Consider the following 18,090-nt stretch of genomic DNA (forward strand, 5'->3'; position numbering starts at 1 on the left):
CACTTTAGAAGGAAAAGCATGGTCTTGGTATAAAAGTTTGGAAAATGGTTCAATATATTCACTTGCTAGTTTTCATGATGAATTCTATGAGATGTATAAAGAAAATTATCCTTCCTTATTGCTGCTCAAAGACTGTTGTAGACATTCTTTAGCTCTTATTCAGTACTTGGAAGATTGTTATGATGATGATGAATTTATGGATGAAGAAATTTTAGAGGCTCTTCATAACAATGCATTCCAGCACCAAGGAGAAAGTATAACATCCCATGAAACGCAGCATGAAGATCAGCAGGGGTTTATTTGTGAAAACCATGTTTCATCCCTTGATATTGATGTAGAGATGCAGTAGATTTGTCAGGCTTCAGATCATCATGAGTATGAAATCGATTGCACACAGCAAGAAGAAGTGCTGGAAGACAGCTTCTATGACCCTCAGGCAGAGGAAAAGCTTGTTCAACTTTGTAATTCCTTACAGCAGCTTACTTCAAATAATAATCATAATACGAAGGAAAATTACATTGTTTGTGAGCATCATTCAGAAAAGCAGTTCGATAGCATATCAAAAGAACCTTGTGTGGTTGAGAATCAGCTGTCTAAAGATGTAGACCCTATAAGTGAATATAACCATGTATTCTTTGACCCTATAAGTGAATATATGGACAAGCTTTTCACTCCGGTCTTTCATTTTCATTTGCATTATGAAAATCAAGTATATTATGAGTTGATGTGGTCATCTCACTACCATGGTTATTCTGAGGTCAGATGCAGTCAAGAGCCTCCAATATCAGATAAGACAATTGATTGGCTGTTTTGGAAATATCATGTTGCCTGAACTACAAGTGGAGCTTGCAGCTGATAGGGTAGGTAGGTAGAAATGTACAAATAAGCTCAAGGTTGACTGGGCATTTTTTTTTAGTAGTGGTAGATTTCTTTTTCCCATAGGGATCATCAATTTTAAGCCCGAGGTGAAGGCCCAAGAAGCTTGAAGAAGATGTTTGTCAAATAAATTTTTGTTCATCAAAAATGGATAAGGCACTGGAATTGCAGGTTCTTAGTGTACCACAAGGGCACACTATCCCAAGTGGAGCCACTGTTATCACTGAAAATTCCAATGCCAAAATTTCAAAACTGCTCACACTAGTGTGATCCGCATAAAGCCTTTTTGTAGTTTCGCAGCGCAACATGTTTAGGTGGTTTCGTAGCGCATAATTCATATTTTGCACTGGCTGCACTACGAAATTGGGGAAATGAGTTCATTGCCTGATGTTGAGAGGCAAGCTATATTCAGGGAAGCAAAACAACACAACCATAGCCCATCCATATCACCTCTGTCTCCTATGGGTTCTGTGGGAATATCTGACTCGACATGTCACAGTGCTGGATCTTATCATCAATATACAAATAATACTGCTGTGTTTCGTTCTCAAGGTTTTTCCTTTAATCCCGCTACATTGGCAAGATAATGTTCATACAGGGAGCTCTTCCAAACAGCTATTAATTCAATATGCAACTACAATATCTGAAGGTGGATGCAGAATAGACAGATTCGCGGTTTTGTTTCAAAATAATTTCACCATCAGAACATCATAGGGACTGTGGAGGCAGAGCGGATTTCTGTTGATCATGTTGCACACTTAAAACCCTCAGATGAAGATATAAAGATGGCAGTATGACTTCTGGGAAGAACGGGCTTTTGCCACCTTTTCTTGTTTATAATTTGCAAAAAAGTCTTGAAGAACAGAAAGATATCCTAAGGAGCTTGTTCTTGCTGTTGACATAGAGCATTTAAATCTGTTTGCTGGCCTTGCTGATGGTGTTTAGTGTTTGGTGCAAGTTCAGTCAATATTATCAGAGGATGCTAAAATTGGGATATTACTTGAATATCTCGAGATTAGTTTTAATGAGATGCTGTAGGTGATGTTTTTTTACAGGCATATTTCTCTGATTTAAGTAGTCAACTTCCAGGAGGTATTTAGAGCAGCTGAAAGAATATTTTCGAAAATTGAAAGAGGTTTTTATTCCTAACATACTGAGCTAGAAAAACCTCTTTCAGTTTCTTCAAATTGATTATGAGCTGGGAGAAACGAGTGACTAAAAGTTGCAGTTTTTAATTTCCTGTTTTACACATCTTCTTCAAGGATTGATTCTGGGCAGCTGGAGTAGTTTTTCAAAGAACCAAAGGAGGTTTTTGTTTAGCATGGATTGTTTCACAAAAGCCTCCTTCATTTTTTCCAAATACGTTTTCTGCGAGAAGTTATAAGCTCTGTCCCAAGACCTATTTTTCAGCCAGAACAGAAGCTTATATTTCATGTCATCTTCACTTACCATTATATCAGCAATGCAAGAAAAAGAAGGTGAGATACATCAGAATGGTTAACAGGCAACTGAGAGCTGGGATTAGAAGCAAGAAGAAACAAATTGAAAGCTTAAAGATACAGCTAAGTCAAATAGCTGCTAATTGATGTTGTTGTTCACTGAAAGGTGATGTTCTAAGTTTTGTTAAATTTTGGCTTAGTTTCATTATTTTGAGGACATATAGGTCTCTGCCACATGTAAAGGGGGTTAAAAGAATCAAAGGTCCAAGCGGAAAATTCCTCAAGGTAAATATACACTATTTTGGCAAATTCAGCAGTTTCGTAGCGTGCTACGAAACTGCTGTAGGTGTTGTTTTTGAATGAAGACAAACAGTTTGATGGGAGAATCAAGAATTTGCCAAAGGAAACACCTAAGGAACATTAAGGAGACCACATGAAGCTAACATAAGCCATTCAAATGATGACAGGTGTGCCTCTTTTGTAAAGTGAAGTGTTTTTGTCTCGAGTTAAAGTTTTCATCATAAAGGCACTTTATTTTCGGTTATTAGGGTTTGGAAAGAGGTACATACGAGGAGTATTGTTTTGGCTTGTACACCTGCCCATAAACGAAGCCTCCAACACATCTAAAATATGGTGATGCTCATCAGTTTTGGGGTAATAAAGAGCTGGGGACATGCTACTACATTTTCGAAGAGTGGGGGAAGACAAATACCGGAAAAACAGGGGTTTTAGCCTAATGATTAATGAACCATCAACGCATTCAGTATCCAAAGCTAGCTTGTTCATTGCATCCTCTTCTCAGCTATCTCGGCCAAACTGAAAGGAGACAGGTGTCAAAAAGCAAAGAAGGATCATGATACGAGGAAGATAGAATTAGAGATTTAGTTTAATTAGGACTCTTTGTAATTCCAGTTCAGCACTTATTATATTTAATGAGTCAGTTAATTAGTAGATAGGGGTAATTAGTAGCACTCATCGAGCTCCCCTCATGCTGGAGGAGGAAGCTCAAAGTAGTTAAGGATATGTTTCTATATATAGATCAAACTTGGATATAAGGGGGGTTGGATGTTTTTGAGAAACAGAGTTTATTTTGGCTTATGTAAGAACTTGTTTTCAGTAATACAAATGACTGCTTTTTCTTCTCAGGATTCATACATTGTTTCAGATGCTCAAGATATATGTGGTTTTGTTTTATCCTTTATGTTTTACAGCTTTATAGATACACAATCACTCAGAATTCACTCTGCTGCTCTGATTTCCTGTGTGTATTTGTAAGTTAAGGTTTATTTGAGAGGTGTCTTGAGTGTTTAAACATTACATGCCCTGACTTCTATGAATGAGTGGTTTTATAGTTTGCTGAAATGATGATTAACTCCATGAGCCCAATGGAAATCTTTGTAAGGTCTGTCCAGCCAATTTATATGTTAAATTTGCTTTGCAAGAGTTAGCCATCTCATCAATATTTAAAATCAATAACCCTTTGAGAGAGCCCTCTCAGGCTAAGGAGGCTAAGCCTTAGTCAAAAGTCTGGTTTGAAATAGTTACACAGAGTCTGACTGATTAGCAGCCTTCAGTGCTTGATTTTGTGATAACAGAGTAAACATGCTACACTGCAACATGTTGACTAAATCGTTGTACTGTGTAAGGGCCCAAGATCGCAAATTGCCGAAGTATGATGGGTTGACAATAATATATGAATTCCTAACCAAATTTGAAATTGCAGTTCTAGAGCACCAAGGGTTTGTTGCGATGAGATGGGCGCTGTGTGCGATGCCTGCGTGATGGTGGGGCACACATGAAGGGATGTTCAAATATTGGCGCGCCTATAGGCACATGATGAAGATCAGATTTGGGAAGCCAAAACTATGCATAACGAAGAAATACGATGGATGTGATGATCCGCGCATGCACCTTACGAAATCGATCAAAGCCTATGGAGAGGAACCTCAGCTAGAATTGGTACACTTATTTTATCACACCATGGATGTCATTCCCAGAAACTGGTATATGGAAGCAAAGCTTCGGCATGACACAAGCGAATGGGATATCTTGCGCGCAGGGTTTTTATCGGCCTTCCTTTTTGAAGACCATTGGATGGATCCTGTGGAAGAAGCACTACAATTGGTAAAGGCTACCATATTCAAGACACCGATAGAACCAAAGGAAACTGTGTAGCCCAACTGGTCGTGGCAGCTGAGCCAGGCCCTCAAATGCTATAATATCCAAATAGAAGATGATGAGGATGATTTGCGAAGCATCAATATTCTGGAATCAGCGGGGAGCTGGGAGGTGCACAGAGCGGAAATAGAAGATCCAGATATCACGGTGCCATTGAAAGCCTACTCCTTCACGGATGGGTTCTCAAGATACCACCAGATCAAGATCACGCCAGAGGATAGGAGTAAGATAATGTTCGCCACCGAATGGGGTTGCTTTCAGTACATAGTAATGACCTTCAGACTAAAGAATGCGCCGGCAATATTTTCATGAATAGTAGTTGCGACATTCAAAAAATTTATCCATAAGTTCTTATAAGTCTATCTTGATGACTGGACTATGTTTGGATTGGTCAAGAAGCATGTAGTGAGCTGACGGTTGATGTTGGATACTTGCCGCTGACATCAGATTGCACTAAACTTGAAGAAGTGTACTTTGGATGTCCCATTAGGGAACCTATTGGGCCATGTGATCTGTAAGCAAGGCATGATGGTGGATCTGGGAAAGATCGCCATCATACTCAATCTGCAAGCACCGCGAAGTGTCAAGCAATTACATGCCACACTAGGACACACGGGGTACTATCTAAAGTTCATCAAAATCTACACTCAGATCACAGCTCCGATGGAACAGTTGCTGAAGAAGGACACTACTTATTGCTAGAATGAGGAATGTAACAAAAGTCTAGAGACACTTAAGGAAAAGATGGCCTCAGCCCCTATATTGCTCTTTCCAAAATGGGACATCGAATTTCATGTGCATGTCGACGCATCATGTATTGCATTGGGGGTGGGACTTTCTCAACCAGGAGCGGAGGGAATCGACCACTCGATTGCATTCGCAAGTTGCCGGTTGTCAAAAGTTGGGAAGAATTATTCCACTACTGAGCGTGAGGGATTAGCGATGGTATACATGCTTCAAAAATTCTGCACTATCTGCTTGGAGGTCACTTTAAGACGAATACCGATCACTCAGCGTTAAAATACCTAGTGAATAAGCCTATGTTGGGGAGGCATATCTGTAGAAGGTTGCTCTTGTTCTAGGAGTATGACTTTGAGGTCATCATCAAACTGGGATGTCTAAATGCAGGCCCAGATCACCTATCCTGAATTGAGACTGGCGAAGAACCCACAAATCTAGAGGACAGACTTCCGGATGCTCAGCTATATGAGATGCGCGTCACAGATGGTCACTTTGAAGATATAATCTATTTATTAACTACAGGAACCGCGTCACAGGGATACTCTATTCAGCAGAAGAAGGAATTGGTGATACACATAGCAAACTTCACGTGATTGCAGGCCACCTGTACAAAATGGGAAACGATGAGATATTGCGCCGATATGTCCCAGAGTTCGAACGAGGATAGATACTGGTCAAAGCACATGGGGGGGTTATTGGTGGACATTATGCAGGTCGCGCAATAACTCAGAAGATCCTTCACACAGGATTATGGTGGCCTACTCTACATCAGGATTCGAAAGCACATTGCCAAGCCTCCGACTTATGTCAATGGATGGGGAAACCATCGTGGAGAGATGAAATGCTGCTCCAGCCACAGATGATGCTACAACCCTTCAAGAAGTGAGCAATCAACTTTGTAGGACCTATCAAGCCGCGAGTGAAAATGGGCACACGCTATATCATCACCGCAACGAATTATTTTACCCGATGGGCCGAGGCATAACCAGTTAAGGATTTCATGGTTGCAACCACTGCGAAGCTTTTGTTTGAGAACGTACTGAGAAGGTTTGGATGTTAGAAAATTCTAATGAGCAATCAGGGAATGCATTTTTTGAATGAAACAATCAGCGCACTCACTGAGGAATTCTAGATATATCACCAGCACAGTACGCCATACCACCTGCAAGTGAATGGGACCGTTGAAGCATTCAACAAAACCTTTGAGACTACATTGACTAGGGTCTATAATATGCAATGAAATGACTAGGATTTGCACAACCCTACTGTGCTATGGGCAGATTGCAACACATGCAAGAATTTGACGAGCCAGAGACATTTTCGGTTAGTCTATGGCCAGGAGGTCATTATGCCGATGGAATATATTGTGCCTAGTCTGCGGATAGTGGCAATGACCGGTATGGCAGACTGTGGGGCTTCGGAGGAAAGGCTCATGCAGCTCGAAGAACTAGAAGAGGAACGATTTTTGGCTGGATTCGATCAGAAAGTATAGAAACATCATGAAAAAGCATGACAGGATCATCATATCAAGGTGCACACTTTCAAGGACAATGATTTAGTATTGCTATATGACAATAAATTCGAGAAATTCCATGAAAGACTCTGAATGCATTGGTTGGGACCCTATGTCATCAAAGAAGCTACCGACGGGGGCATGGTTCAGCTTGCCAAACTCAATTGGGACCCTTTCCTGGGGCGAGTAAATGGCAGTCGCCTAAAGCTCTATATGGGCGGGTTTGCTGCCTGACTAACCGTTTGAGGGACAGTCTCACCGCTCTGGCCAGTTGAAAGAGAGCGCGGAACGGTAAAGCAATGTGGGAAAATGGGGCACGAGTGCCAAGATACGCGTCGATCTGGATCATAATCAAGATCGTGGTCGCGCAGTCAAAAGTACACTGCTGTGTTGCTCCGAGCAGAGGTTACCATTTGTGTCACTATTCACAACAAGATATCTGCATTATGGTGAAAAGGAGCGGGCAGTGGGCAATTAAGAAGAGGAGTATGAGCCAGACATAGCATGAGCTGCCACAGACATTCCATGGAATGGGCATGAATCAAGGAATTTGAAATTCGAATCACTTATAGATCACTGAGGTGCATCCACCTTGTAAACTACACTTCCACAAAACCGTATGCTAAGTAATGATATGGAGCAGGTTAGTATCTTTGCACAAGGAATAAGCCCGAGAGTGGTGATATGGCCGATAGAGTAGCAGGACTATCTAAGGAGCATGGTGTTGATAGCTGTGGGCATTCCACAGCTTGCTACCTCAATAGTAAGGGATGTACCAGAAAAGGGGAGACACGAAGCAGAATTGGTCCAGATGTCGTCGCCCCGGCCACAATCATGTCGGCAAACCATAAAAATTCAGCAAAAGACTGGAAAACCAAAGACCATGGGAGGAACCGAAGTTACTAAGGTCTCTCTGAAAGACCTTAATGAGTGGGATCTCACAGACAACATCAACAGTCTTACAAAATTGCAACACAAGATGTAGCAAGTAGGACGAAGAGCGGATACAAAGGTTGGAAGTGGCTGCGGGGGTACAAGGAGGTTCCGTACACTGCTCCCCTGCTCGAGCTAAAATCCGACGAGGGGGTGTCCTGTGTTAACCGAGCAATCAGAATGAGTAGCATCGGTCACAATAAGTGGCAAAAACACTAAATTAGGAGCCAGACAAAGTGTTGTAAGGGACAACGAGGAAGCAGTAGGATTATGAGCGTCACTCAGAGGGAGGTGAACCACGAAGCCACGGTAGCGCATCTCGCCGCACCAACGAGTGACTCGGGACGAGTCACAATGATTGTGTTGGGAGACTATTGGGTAGCGGAGGTCCTGCGTAATAGTTTTGGGTCTCATAGCCTAAAAATTTGGATAAAAATATTGTGAACCTCCGAAATATGCGGAGCGTGAAAATGTAAAATACCGAGTCAAAGGGTTGTCTGCCTGAAAAATAATATAAATAATAGGAAGTAAGTCGGTCCGCGGATCATAGAGAGGTATAAATAGAGCGCGACTCTAGGAGGGAAAGGTAGTTCTTTTGGGTATGATCTTGGGTCTAAAGTGGAATGGGTTGTTGAGCAAGGCAGTGAGAAGCGTCTGTAAGTCTGAGTCAAGGGTTTGGGGATAGTAGAGGCTTTGTAGCTATGTGTTCAGAGGCCGGGAAGAGTCCGCAGCTGTGTGCACAGACCCCTACAGCTGTGTGCACGGACACCTGCAGCTGTGTGCATAGGGTGGATCTGAATGTCTTAGAGATAAGTAGAAATAAGGATAAGTTCCTTCTGAGAATTCTGTGTTCGAACTAAATTATCGCGAATCTGGCATTTTTTATGATTAATAAGACTATTTTGATCTATGCACATATGTTTGTTTCTTGAATATTTGTGAATATGGGTTTAATATTAATATGTGAACTGGATAAATGTGATAAATGTTTTCTTAAAGACCACTCTAAAGTATATCCGAGCTGCAATACCTCTTCCACTAGATTAGATCGGTAAACTGCAGAACAGAGTGCGAAACCTCCAAACCACATCTAGACATCCCAAGGGTGTGGAAACCTAGTTCCAACACCCTCCCTTGCTACCTCGGGTGAGACCTCAATCCACGCTTCGCAGGCTGTTGCCGAAATGGCCGGTAGCTGTGGGATTTGCTTGGCTAAATAATTCCTTCGAACCTATGTCAAGCCCATATAAGCCAACACTTATTCTACTAGTTAGAATCATAAGAGCACTTTGTCGAGGTAGGATTTATGACTCTCGGTTTCTCAGTTGCCCTTGAGTCAGCTTTAGTATTTTATCTTCTCAAAATGAATATGTCAATGTTTGACATCAAAGATGGTTAAGGTTCTCGAAGTTTTTTTATTAATGAAATTCACGCCCTTCTTCTGATTTCACTCCTCCCACCTAGCAATTAATTCTATGAAATTTATGTTGCATTCGTGTTGACCATACAATGGGAGCACCAATTTCTTCTGGGTAGTGGGAAGTATCTAGCAACATGCCCCTCATGGACACAATTGTAGCAATAGATCCAACCTCTGCCTCTCATTCTTCCCCCACTTATTCCTCCACCTCATTTCCCTTCAGGAGCTTCATTGATTGTAAAGGGGGAATGATCATCCGATAAGCTAGAGCGTCTAAGGCCCTACGCCAATTGGTGTGGTAAGTTGTTGAGCCGAAAAATTCATAGAAAACATTGTTAAGGACAATCAAATATTTTTGTAAGATAACATAGAGGCATGGAAGATTCCCATACGTTCATAATATTTCACAATATTCATTCAATGACGCACCCTAGTGGTTTGGAAAAGTATGAAACTGTGTGTAACCTATATATAAGCCTTTCGTACAAATTTCCACAACTACCATGGTGGGTAAGGATGTAGAGGGACCCTCTACCATGGAGGGATTGCTAAGACGCCTCAATATTGAGCACTCAATTGCGTGATTCCCTTAAATGTGGCAATTGGTACACCACATTGGAGCTCACACAAGTCACACTAGGTTCATGTCTATCATCTTCTCATTCATATCAATGATATATTACTACAACAGTATGAGAGTAGGATCATTAGAAACTGATCCCCCTTGGTGTTCATTAGGATATCCTACCATAGCCTCGATCTTGGTTGTTTCTTCAAGTGCATCTTGTAGGGTGTCAATCCTCTGCTAAGTCAGTAGTGTCCAAGTGAGTGGCAAAGATGCTTTGATGAAATAATTGGGATCAATGGGGTAAGTCAACTTGCTAAAGGCATCATTAAACCCATTGCATCATGTCTCACGCAGTTCTAGCCTCTCTCTTATTGATGTCCTAAATTTTTTATAAACCCTCTTGGTTAGTATGTGGAAGCTCTAATTCTTGTCGTCTATTCATGAGTGATTTTAGTAACAGGTACATTGATGAAAAATGTTGCCACAATGAACGAAATGAAGAAGGAGTGCATGCTAGAAGACTTGCTCGTAGTTTAATGAACATATGAATCACATCAACAGGAAAGTGAATCAATAAAAGACCAAGACCATTGAATTCCCCACACAATTTTCCATGTAGAGGTGAAGACATGATACACCAAGAGCACACTCATCACTCATAAACATAGCAACTCAAAAAAGACACCACAGTTAGCTAGTACATGTCAACAAGGTCTTGTGAAGTTGTGTCATGGGTTTTCTTGGCCATATCACTACTATGGGCCATACTTGTTGTAATCAAATGTAATGTAATGTAAATTTCCAGGAGATGCAAACATGAAGTTGAAGGGTCATGTAAGTTGAGAAGTCACAAGAAGTAAAACACTCATGAGGCAAGTCGAAGAGTCACAAGGGTTAGATATCCCCCGTAGCTATGTATAACCCCTCACTATATGAGAAAAGGACTTTTCACCATGGCTCTTCCCACATATCCTTGAGAGTCTTTAGTCTATTGTTTGAGGAGCAAGGTATGGCTCCAACGTCCCACTACTAGTGCTACTAATGTATGGTGTACAGATGTGTCTTGGACCCTTTTCATAATTCAAAAGCCTATCTTAGGCCAGCACATTTTCAGGAATATTTTGTATCTGTTTGTAAGACTATTCTTTAAATGTTTGTAATGCATGTTTTCTTAACATGTACTAAGATACTTTAACTAGTTCCATTATTTTAGTACTTATATTGTTGAAGATGTGTTGTATTTTTTATCACTGATGTCTCATTCATGTGGACTACTCCGTAGAAAATTAGACATGCAATTCTTATTTTCTTGGTTATAACAACAGTTACCCCCATTTGGACTACTCCTTTGGATGGTGTACCTTTTTTCCCTTTCACTTTGGTTTTAGTGAGTGCTGCATCCAACATGGACTATTTCATTGGATACTGAACAAACCCTTCTCGTTTTCGTGTGCACTCCCCCTGGGTGGTACTATTACCTCTCATCTAGAGGCTCTCTTTTACCCTCTCCCTTACAGTAAGATAAGCCGGAAAGAAAGTTACATTACGCACTCACCAGGCATACGCACTTCACTTTTAAAGATACATGCATAATGCTCTCATGTTTTGAAAAGAAAGAGCTAAGGAAAATCTCTAAGATAATGGAAATCGTGCCATCGTAACAGATGTGACTCCTACACCAAATGGTGTGAGGTTTAGTTGGGACTTTGTACTAGGGAGATCCACTTTGTTGGTGGGTCAAGCACCGTCAACATGTCTATAAAATTTGATAGGTTTATGTTTGAACAAGGTTATACTAGATGTCACTCTAACCACTTTGTTTATCATAAAAAAAAATCATGGAAGCTATATAATATTACTATTTATGTCTCAAAGTGAGTAGATAGAAAGTGTGTTGAAAAGAATTAATATGCATAATGCAAAACAAATTAATAAATCTTTGGCTAGCTATTTGAATCTAAGTATGCATATGTGTCCCAAGGCCCATGAAGAGATTGATTAAATGTCTAAAGTTCAATACACATCACCAGTTGGAAGCTTAATGTATGAAATGGTGTGCAGAAGGTTGGATATTGCACATGTAATGTGGGTTCTGAGAAGGTATATGAACAATACATGAAAGAAAGTAGGATGTCAGTGAAGTTGGTTCTTAGGTATTTGAGAGGTACCAATAATCAAGAATTATATTTTGGAGGCTCACATTCTTTTTATAGGAATATGTTGATGAAAATATCGCAGTTGATAGATAAAACGTGAGGAGACCCATAGGATATTTGTTTATTGTAGGTAGAATTTTTTTCAGTTGGGTTTCAAAATTGCAAAACATTGTTGCACTTTCAACACTAAAAGCGAAATATGTTATTGCTACAGACGTTAGTAAATATATGATTTGGTCAGAAAGGTTCATGCATGAATTGGGAAAGAAGCAGGAGATTGGTAGGTTATAGAGTGAAAACCAGAGTGCCATCCATATTGCAAAGAACTAAACATTTCATTCCAACAAAAAACATATACAACTCGTGCACCATTTCATATGGGAAGTTATAGAAGATGGAAAATTGAAGTTGGAATGACACACACTAGTTAGAATCTTGTAAATATGTTGAAAAAGGTGGTAACCAGGGAGAAACTATGTTTCTACTAAGTTTCAATTGGTCGCTAAGTATGATGGTCAATATGGGAAACAACCATGTCCAACTGGAAACATTTTCGAGCAAGTGAAACAATGATGGAGTTGATATAATTAGTCTCTCAGTGGGATATTGTTAGTTGTGGAGCTTGATTATCTTCCTGATTGCTTGAAGGTTGTTTTTTTCGATCATGGTTAGATCCCATTCTCTAATGGGGGGTAGTGGGGGGTGGATAATCCCCCCCCCCCCCCCCCACAACCACTATTACTGCCATGAAATTCCTAGGGGGTGGTTGCAATTCTTTGGAGCCCCCATGATGGGTGTTTAGGGGCACTGCCACTGAAGGGAAAATCAGATTATAATTTTCCTAATAAAATATTCTAATTTCACATTAATCCTGGGGGATTCATTAGGCAGAATATGTGATGGTATAAGTTATGTTAATTGAGGGTTTGTTTTCCTAGAAGGAAACCTTGAGTTTAGATGAGAGAATTGTATTACGACTATGTATTATTTGGTATGCGAATAAAGAAGGAGACACTATGTGAGAGAAAATAATAAATTATATGGATTTGTTGTAGCTTGTATCTCTTCATTTTGCTAGATAATATATATAGAAGGATTGGTTGTTTCTCCATGGAAGTAGCCCAAATTTGGTGAACCGCATATATCTTTGTCTCTCTTGCTTCATTATTTTATGTGTTTATTTTTATGAAATATTTTATATGTTCCATTTGTATGTTAATTAATTTATAACAATATTAAAGATTTGCATTGTTCCTGGAAATTGGAGATTTCTAGCATATAAATTATAGAAGGGCTTCCCAATAAATTTTGAGAAGAGGTTTCCATAAGAAACCCTTTTTAATTTTTTCCCCAAGAGGAACAAAGTTCCTGCAAAGAAAATGGTCATGTTTCCTCTATCCATACCATTTTCATATATACATATTCCAAAAAACTATGAGAGACAACTTGAACATGCTTCTTGCATATGAGCACCTTGAGAGGCCATGGATGTCTCTCTTTTTAAGATTCATCTCAATATTTAATTAACTGTAAGGAGCCAACTTAAGGAATTCACATTTTGATTAGAATTAGTCTTCCATATTTTTTGTTATATGTCAAGCTTCAGAGACACACTAGAAGAAAAGAGAAAATATGTATAACCTTTTATTTAGTAAACAATTGGAAACATGATATCAATTTGATCTTTATCCTCCTTTCTCCAATGAACAAAACCTATCATCCACTCATAGAGCTTGGAAGTAAGTGACTGGAGATATGGTGAAGCATTCCTTAAGTTATAATTCATCCAATTCTCATCCTCATCCCAATTGGAGATATGAGAGAATGTAATTTCTTTTGAACACAAAAATATTCTTGGAGGGGAAGGAATCGATGAAATTTATCAGGAGGCCTTCGTTCAATAATGTTATCAATCCATATATTAATATTGTTATCATTTCCTACATTGCAATACAACCTTGGGAAGATGAGTGAGGATTATGAAACAAATAATTTCAAGATAGAGAAAATTATTTTCATTATCTTGATGGATTCTAAGCATCAAGGTCTTTATCCTTGAACAATTTTTTCCTTCAAGATTGATTTCCACTGGTCCTCCTCTTGGAGGACAAATATCAAAACTTTTTTTTCTCCCACTGTGTTATTCATTAGAAATGGATATGTATTCCCAAACACCCATTATTTTTAGGGTCCTTCACCAAATCCAATTTAAGAAAATAATTTTTTTTGGAGCTTTCCCTACCACATTCTTGTAAGAATTTGGAACCCTCTTATTCTAAAACTGAAATGATGCTCCTCGGAGCTAAGAGAATGAATAATTGGTATAAAGGAAGAGTAGAGAGAACTACATTGAAGAGAACAACACACCAAACAAGGTTGAGCCATGAAAATCTTAGAATAAATTTCCTTTTACATATTGTTGGTACTCCTTCCCATGCATGAGATGAATGTGATTTTAGGTATATTGGAATTACAAGATGTTTGAATCCATTCTGTGACTTAACTATTTGAAAACAACAAATTCTTCCAATTTGTCTTTTCTTTGTTAATGATACATTTCATGTACAGATATGATATTTACCTGAGTTCATTTTTCCTCCAAGGCATTCAAGAAATGAATTTAATTTGTTTGAAATCTTTGTATCTATTATTATGGAGGCATCCCCAAGAAGATCGTGTCATCAACAAATTGGGAGTTTGATGCATTTCATATATATATAAAATATTATTATCCAAAGGCTTTGTCAAACACATACATGGAAACAAAAAAATATGAAAGATAAGCATGAGAGTACATATATTATTAACAAATGATATACATTTATAATACATGGGAGTGACTATTAGATTTCATATTCCAAGGTCTCTTGGACTCCCTTTGGATGTTAAGCTTCCACACCAACCCTTAGAGGATTAGGTGTCCAACATTCCCCCCCTTAATCTGAAGGGTTATTTATGAGTGCAAGAAGAGAGCTGTAATACAAAATGTGCAAAAATGCATGGCAGTACTAGGTTGAATGTGCTCTCTGAAATGTTGGTATCAAGGTAGGTGGTTCAAGGATGACCAGCAATGCCGGAATGTTTAGTGCAGTTCCCAGAGCTCTTCCATGTCTGGCAAGAAGTTGAGTTCTTCTGCTAAAGGAAGTGCTCCTGATGTTTTGAATAGAGAAACCTTCAACGATGAAAGTGAGGTCTCACCCTACATAAAAGGGAGAACCTCAACCTAAAAAAGGAGATCTCAACCTGTGATGGTTTAAGGATTACCACCAACTCTAGAATGCCTTATGCAATTCCTAGAACTCTTCCAAAACTAGCAAGACGCTGAAGTCTTCTGCTAGAGAAAGTGTCTCCAATTCTTTGAAGAGGCATCACCAACTGATGGCATGCTCAGGGGCATATTTGTCTCTGGATACAACTTTGAATTTGGTATGGCAGGTTGTGGCGGAAGCTTTCTTGATGTGGCTTTGAAGCTTGTAGATGACCATCACTTCCTCCCCTCTCAGATACAAGGTGAGATGATGGAGAAAACTCAACCACAAGATTGTTCAATACTCTAGAAAAGTTCTGACATATGATTGAAATATCTTCTTGGTTGTTGAAGCCACGTTGAAGTCCATTGTCAAGAAGCGATCCATCCAGGATGAATATTTGTTCTTGTAGAGGTGTTATTTTTGAAGCATATGTTTGAAGAATGACTAGTTTTATGACAGTTCTTACAGGGATGAAGATGAAAATAGTGATCTTTCATATGGCCAACTCAGCCACAGTGTTGCCATTTCACAATCTGTTGTTGTTGCAGTGGAAGAGGGTAGAATCTGGAACAACTGAAGGTGAATTTTCATGAAGGAATACAACACTCTAAAATTGGATGGGCTTTGAGTAATCTGGAATGTGAAAGGAAATCTCCTTATCATATCCAAGTCTGTTTTTGTGCTTGTTATGGACAAGCTCTTCCCAAGGTTTGACAATTGGCTTGGGAAGTGTAGGTTGGACTTCTAAATCTTCATTCACATCTACTCTTCAATTAGCCTCAACTTTACTGTCTTGATTAGTTTTTGCATGTTAATGGGAGTCAATTTCTGACTCAAAAGGAGAATTTTTCTGAACAGAAACAAGTTCAAAATCATGACTATACTTCTGTAACTCCTCTTGCTATAGTTGTGATTCAAGCTGCAAAAATTCAATCTGTTCTTTTGCATATTGTAGACATATCATAATTTTTTAGAAAGAGCCTTTCTTGATTTTTACCTTCCCATTAGCAGTGGAATGTATCAAAATATTTAATAAATCTAATAGCTCACTAATTAACGCCATTTTCACTTACAACAAAAGAATACTAAAGCATCTCTACCTTTCTTTTTTTAAAGCTAGAGAGAAATGGAAATTAATAGAGTGGCTTGTTTTCTTTACAAAATTAATCACTATGAGAAAAATTGCAGCACATCAAGAAATATGTTCGCTGTTTTTAATAATATAAATAACCCTACATCGAAAAACATAGATGTGCAAAAGATTAAGCTACTCCAGATTAACAATATGCTCCTAGAAATAACTAGAAAATAAAACTTTTGCAGCAAGCACCACTAATAGTTATAAACTTATTGATATTCATCTTCAAGATTGCAGAAAACAACCACCAAGGCTTCATATAATTTACTAAACTTGTGTAGCAGGGCAGGCTCTCCTTCTGCATGATCTTAAACTTTTGGGACACTAATTTGTAAATAAGGTCTCGTAAGCAGCCATCACTACCAGCTCCTCTTTCTACAACTTCATTAGCTAATTTATTGAAAGTGGATTCTGAGCCAGATAGTCTTCCGTCAGAATTTTTGCAGTCTCTAGAATTTTTTTATCAATTTCTACTAAAGCATCTTTGCCAACAAGTTGGACAGTTTCATTCAAATCATCCTCCCGCTGCTAGACTTCACGAGCTTTGGTCCTAATAAAAATAGAATCTCGGTTGAATTGCTTATAGAAAGATTCTAATGCCTTTGATGTTTTGAGTATGAAATAAGCCAATTGAGAGAGGAAAGGAGTATTACAGAAAGATATACGTCACGGGTGCCAAGTGCAACTGTAGTTGCTTTGGTTCCGTCATGGAAACCATTCTGCGTTTCTGTGTGAGTCGGAACCATTCTGGCCGAGATTCAAAGGGCGTATGAAATTGGAAAATAGTAAACAGTCTCACAACCCAATGCCCTTCCTCAAAATACAATGTCAAGATTTCCCCTACTCGTTTTATCATAAGGGAATCACCACCTCGAATTCTTTCACACTTTGTGACAAAATTTTCAGCATTCCATCAGATTCTTGTCCTTATGTGTATCAAGCCTATCCCAGTACCATATGTTCCAGCAAACGAACGATATCTTATTGGGCATGTTGGCCCCAACGAATTCGGTTTGTATAGAGGTATTATAATATATGGATACCATGATGCTTGAAAAGATAATGAATATTTTGAAGACCAACTTATCCGTAACCTTGGGGACTTTATCTGTTCAGAGCAAAGAAACTCTTATTTGATTAGTAAATCTTCAGAAGAAGAGGAGACGGTGGTCATGAGAACACCCATGCTCTCTACTTATGGTTGAGGATTGGCTCGATATCCTGAGATGAAGAATTCATTCGTGTAATTTTTCGCTTGTCCACAAAGAAATATCCAATGAGTGGTAGACCCCCTAAGAAGACTTCAAAAACACTCATGGTGTCATCACCGTCTCTGCACTCTCGGAGATCATGTTCATTGTCGCCTTCTCCTCTCGGGGCTTGTTTCTGTGGGTCTTTGAAGAGGCTTTTGAGAAGTTTGAGCTCGAAGAGATCCTCGGGTTCTACTAAAATGAAGAAATTTGAATCTCATATTGGCGAAGATGAACTCACGGCTGCTGTCATTTCTGAGAAGTCAAAAATGAGGGCTCAGAATAAGGACAGGTTTAGGGTGAAGGACGAGCTGGACTCGCTGTCTGACAATGAATTTCTGACGGATTTGACTACTTTTTCATTGAAAGGCCATAGGAAGCAGCTCAAGAAAGTTCTCAAGAACAGAAGGTGAGCCGAGATACCTTGATCAAGGCAGAGGGTGGATTATACCTAAGAAATCTATATTTCTATAATGGAAGGATGTGAATGGTAGAAGTCCAGGAATGGGTTGATTTTGCAGAGATTTGGCATGATGAACTGTAGAACCATAAACAACTTAACGCGAGAGCCATCGCACTTTTCTGAGGGTGGTATCCATATAAAATACCGCATAGGCTAAACTTACA

The 18,090-nt window shown here is 39.2% G+C and overlaps 1 protein-coding gene across 1 annotated transcript in view; it reads left to right on the forward strand.

The window, feature by feature from the left end:
- LOC149170584 (uncharacterized) overlaps window positions 1-15,484 on the forward strand; it is a 109,448-nt gene extending 93,964 nt beyond the window's left edge. Inside the window, exons 3-4 of the mRNA XM_089425639.1 lie at window positions 15,260-15,334; window positions 15,426-15,484. Coding sequence (XP_089281765.1) covers window positions 15,260-15,334; window positions 15,426-15,484 — 134 coding nt within the window. The remainder of the gene's footprint in view (window positions 1-15,259; window positions 15,335-15,425) is intronic.
- Window positions 15,485-18,090: the final 2,606 nt, after the last annotated feature.

The sequence above is a fragment of the Pinus tabuliformis genome, chromosome 4_2 (genome assembly GCF_031772625.1).
Source record: "Pinus tabuliformis cultivar Carrire ecotype Pingquan chromosome 4_2, CPIR1, whole genome shotgun sequence".
NCBI lineage: Eukaryota > Viridiplantae > Streptophyta > Pinopsida > Pinales > Pinaceae > Pinus > Pinus tabuliformis.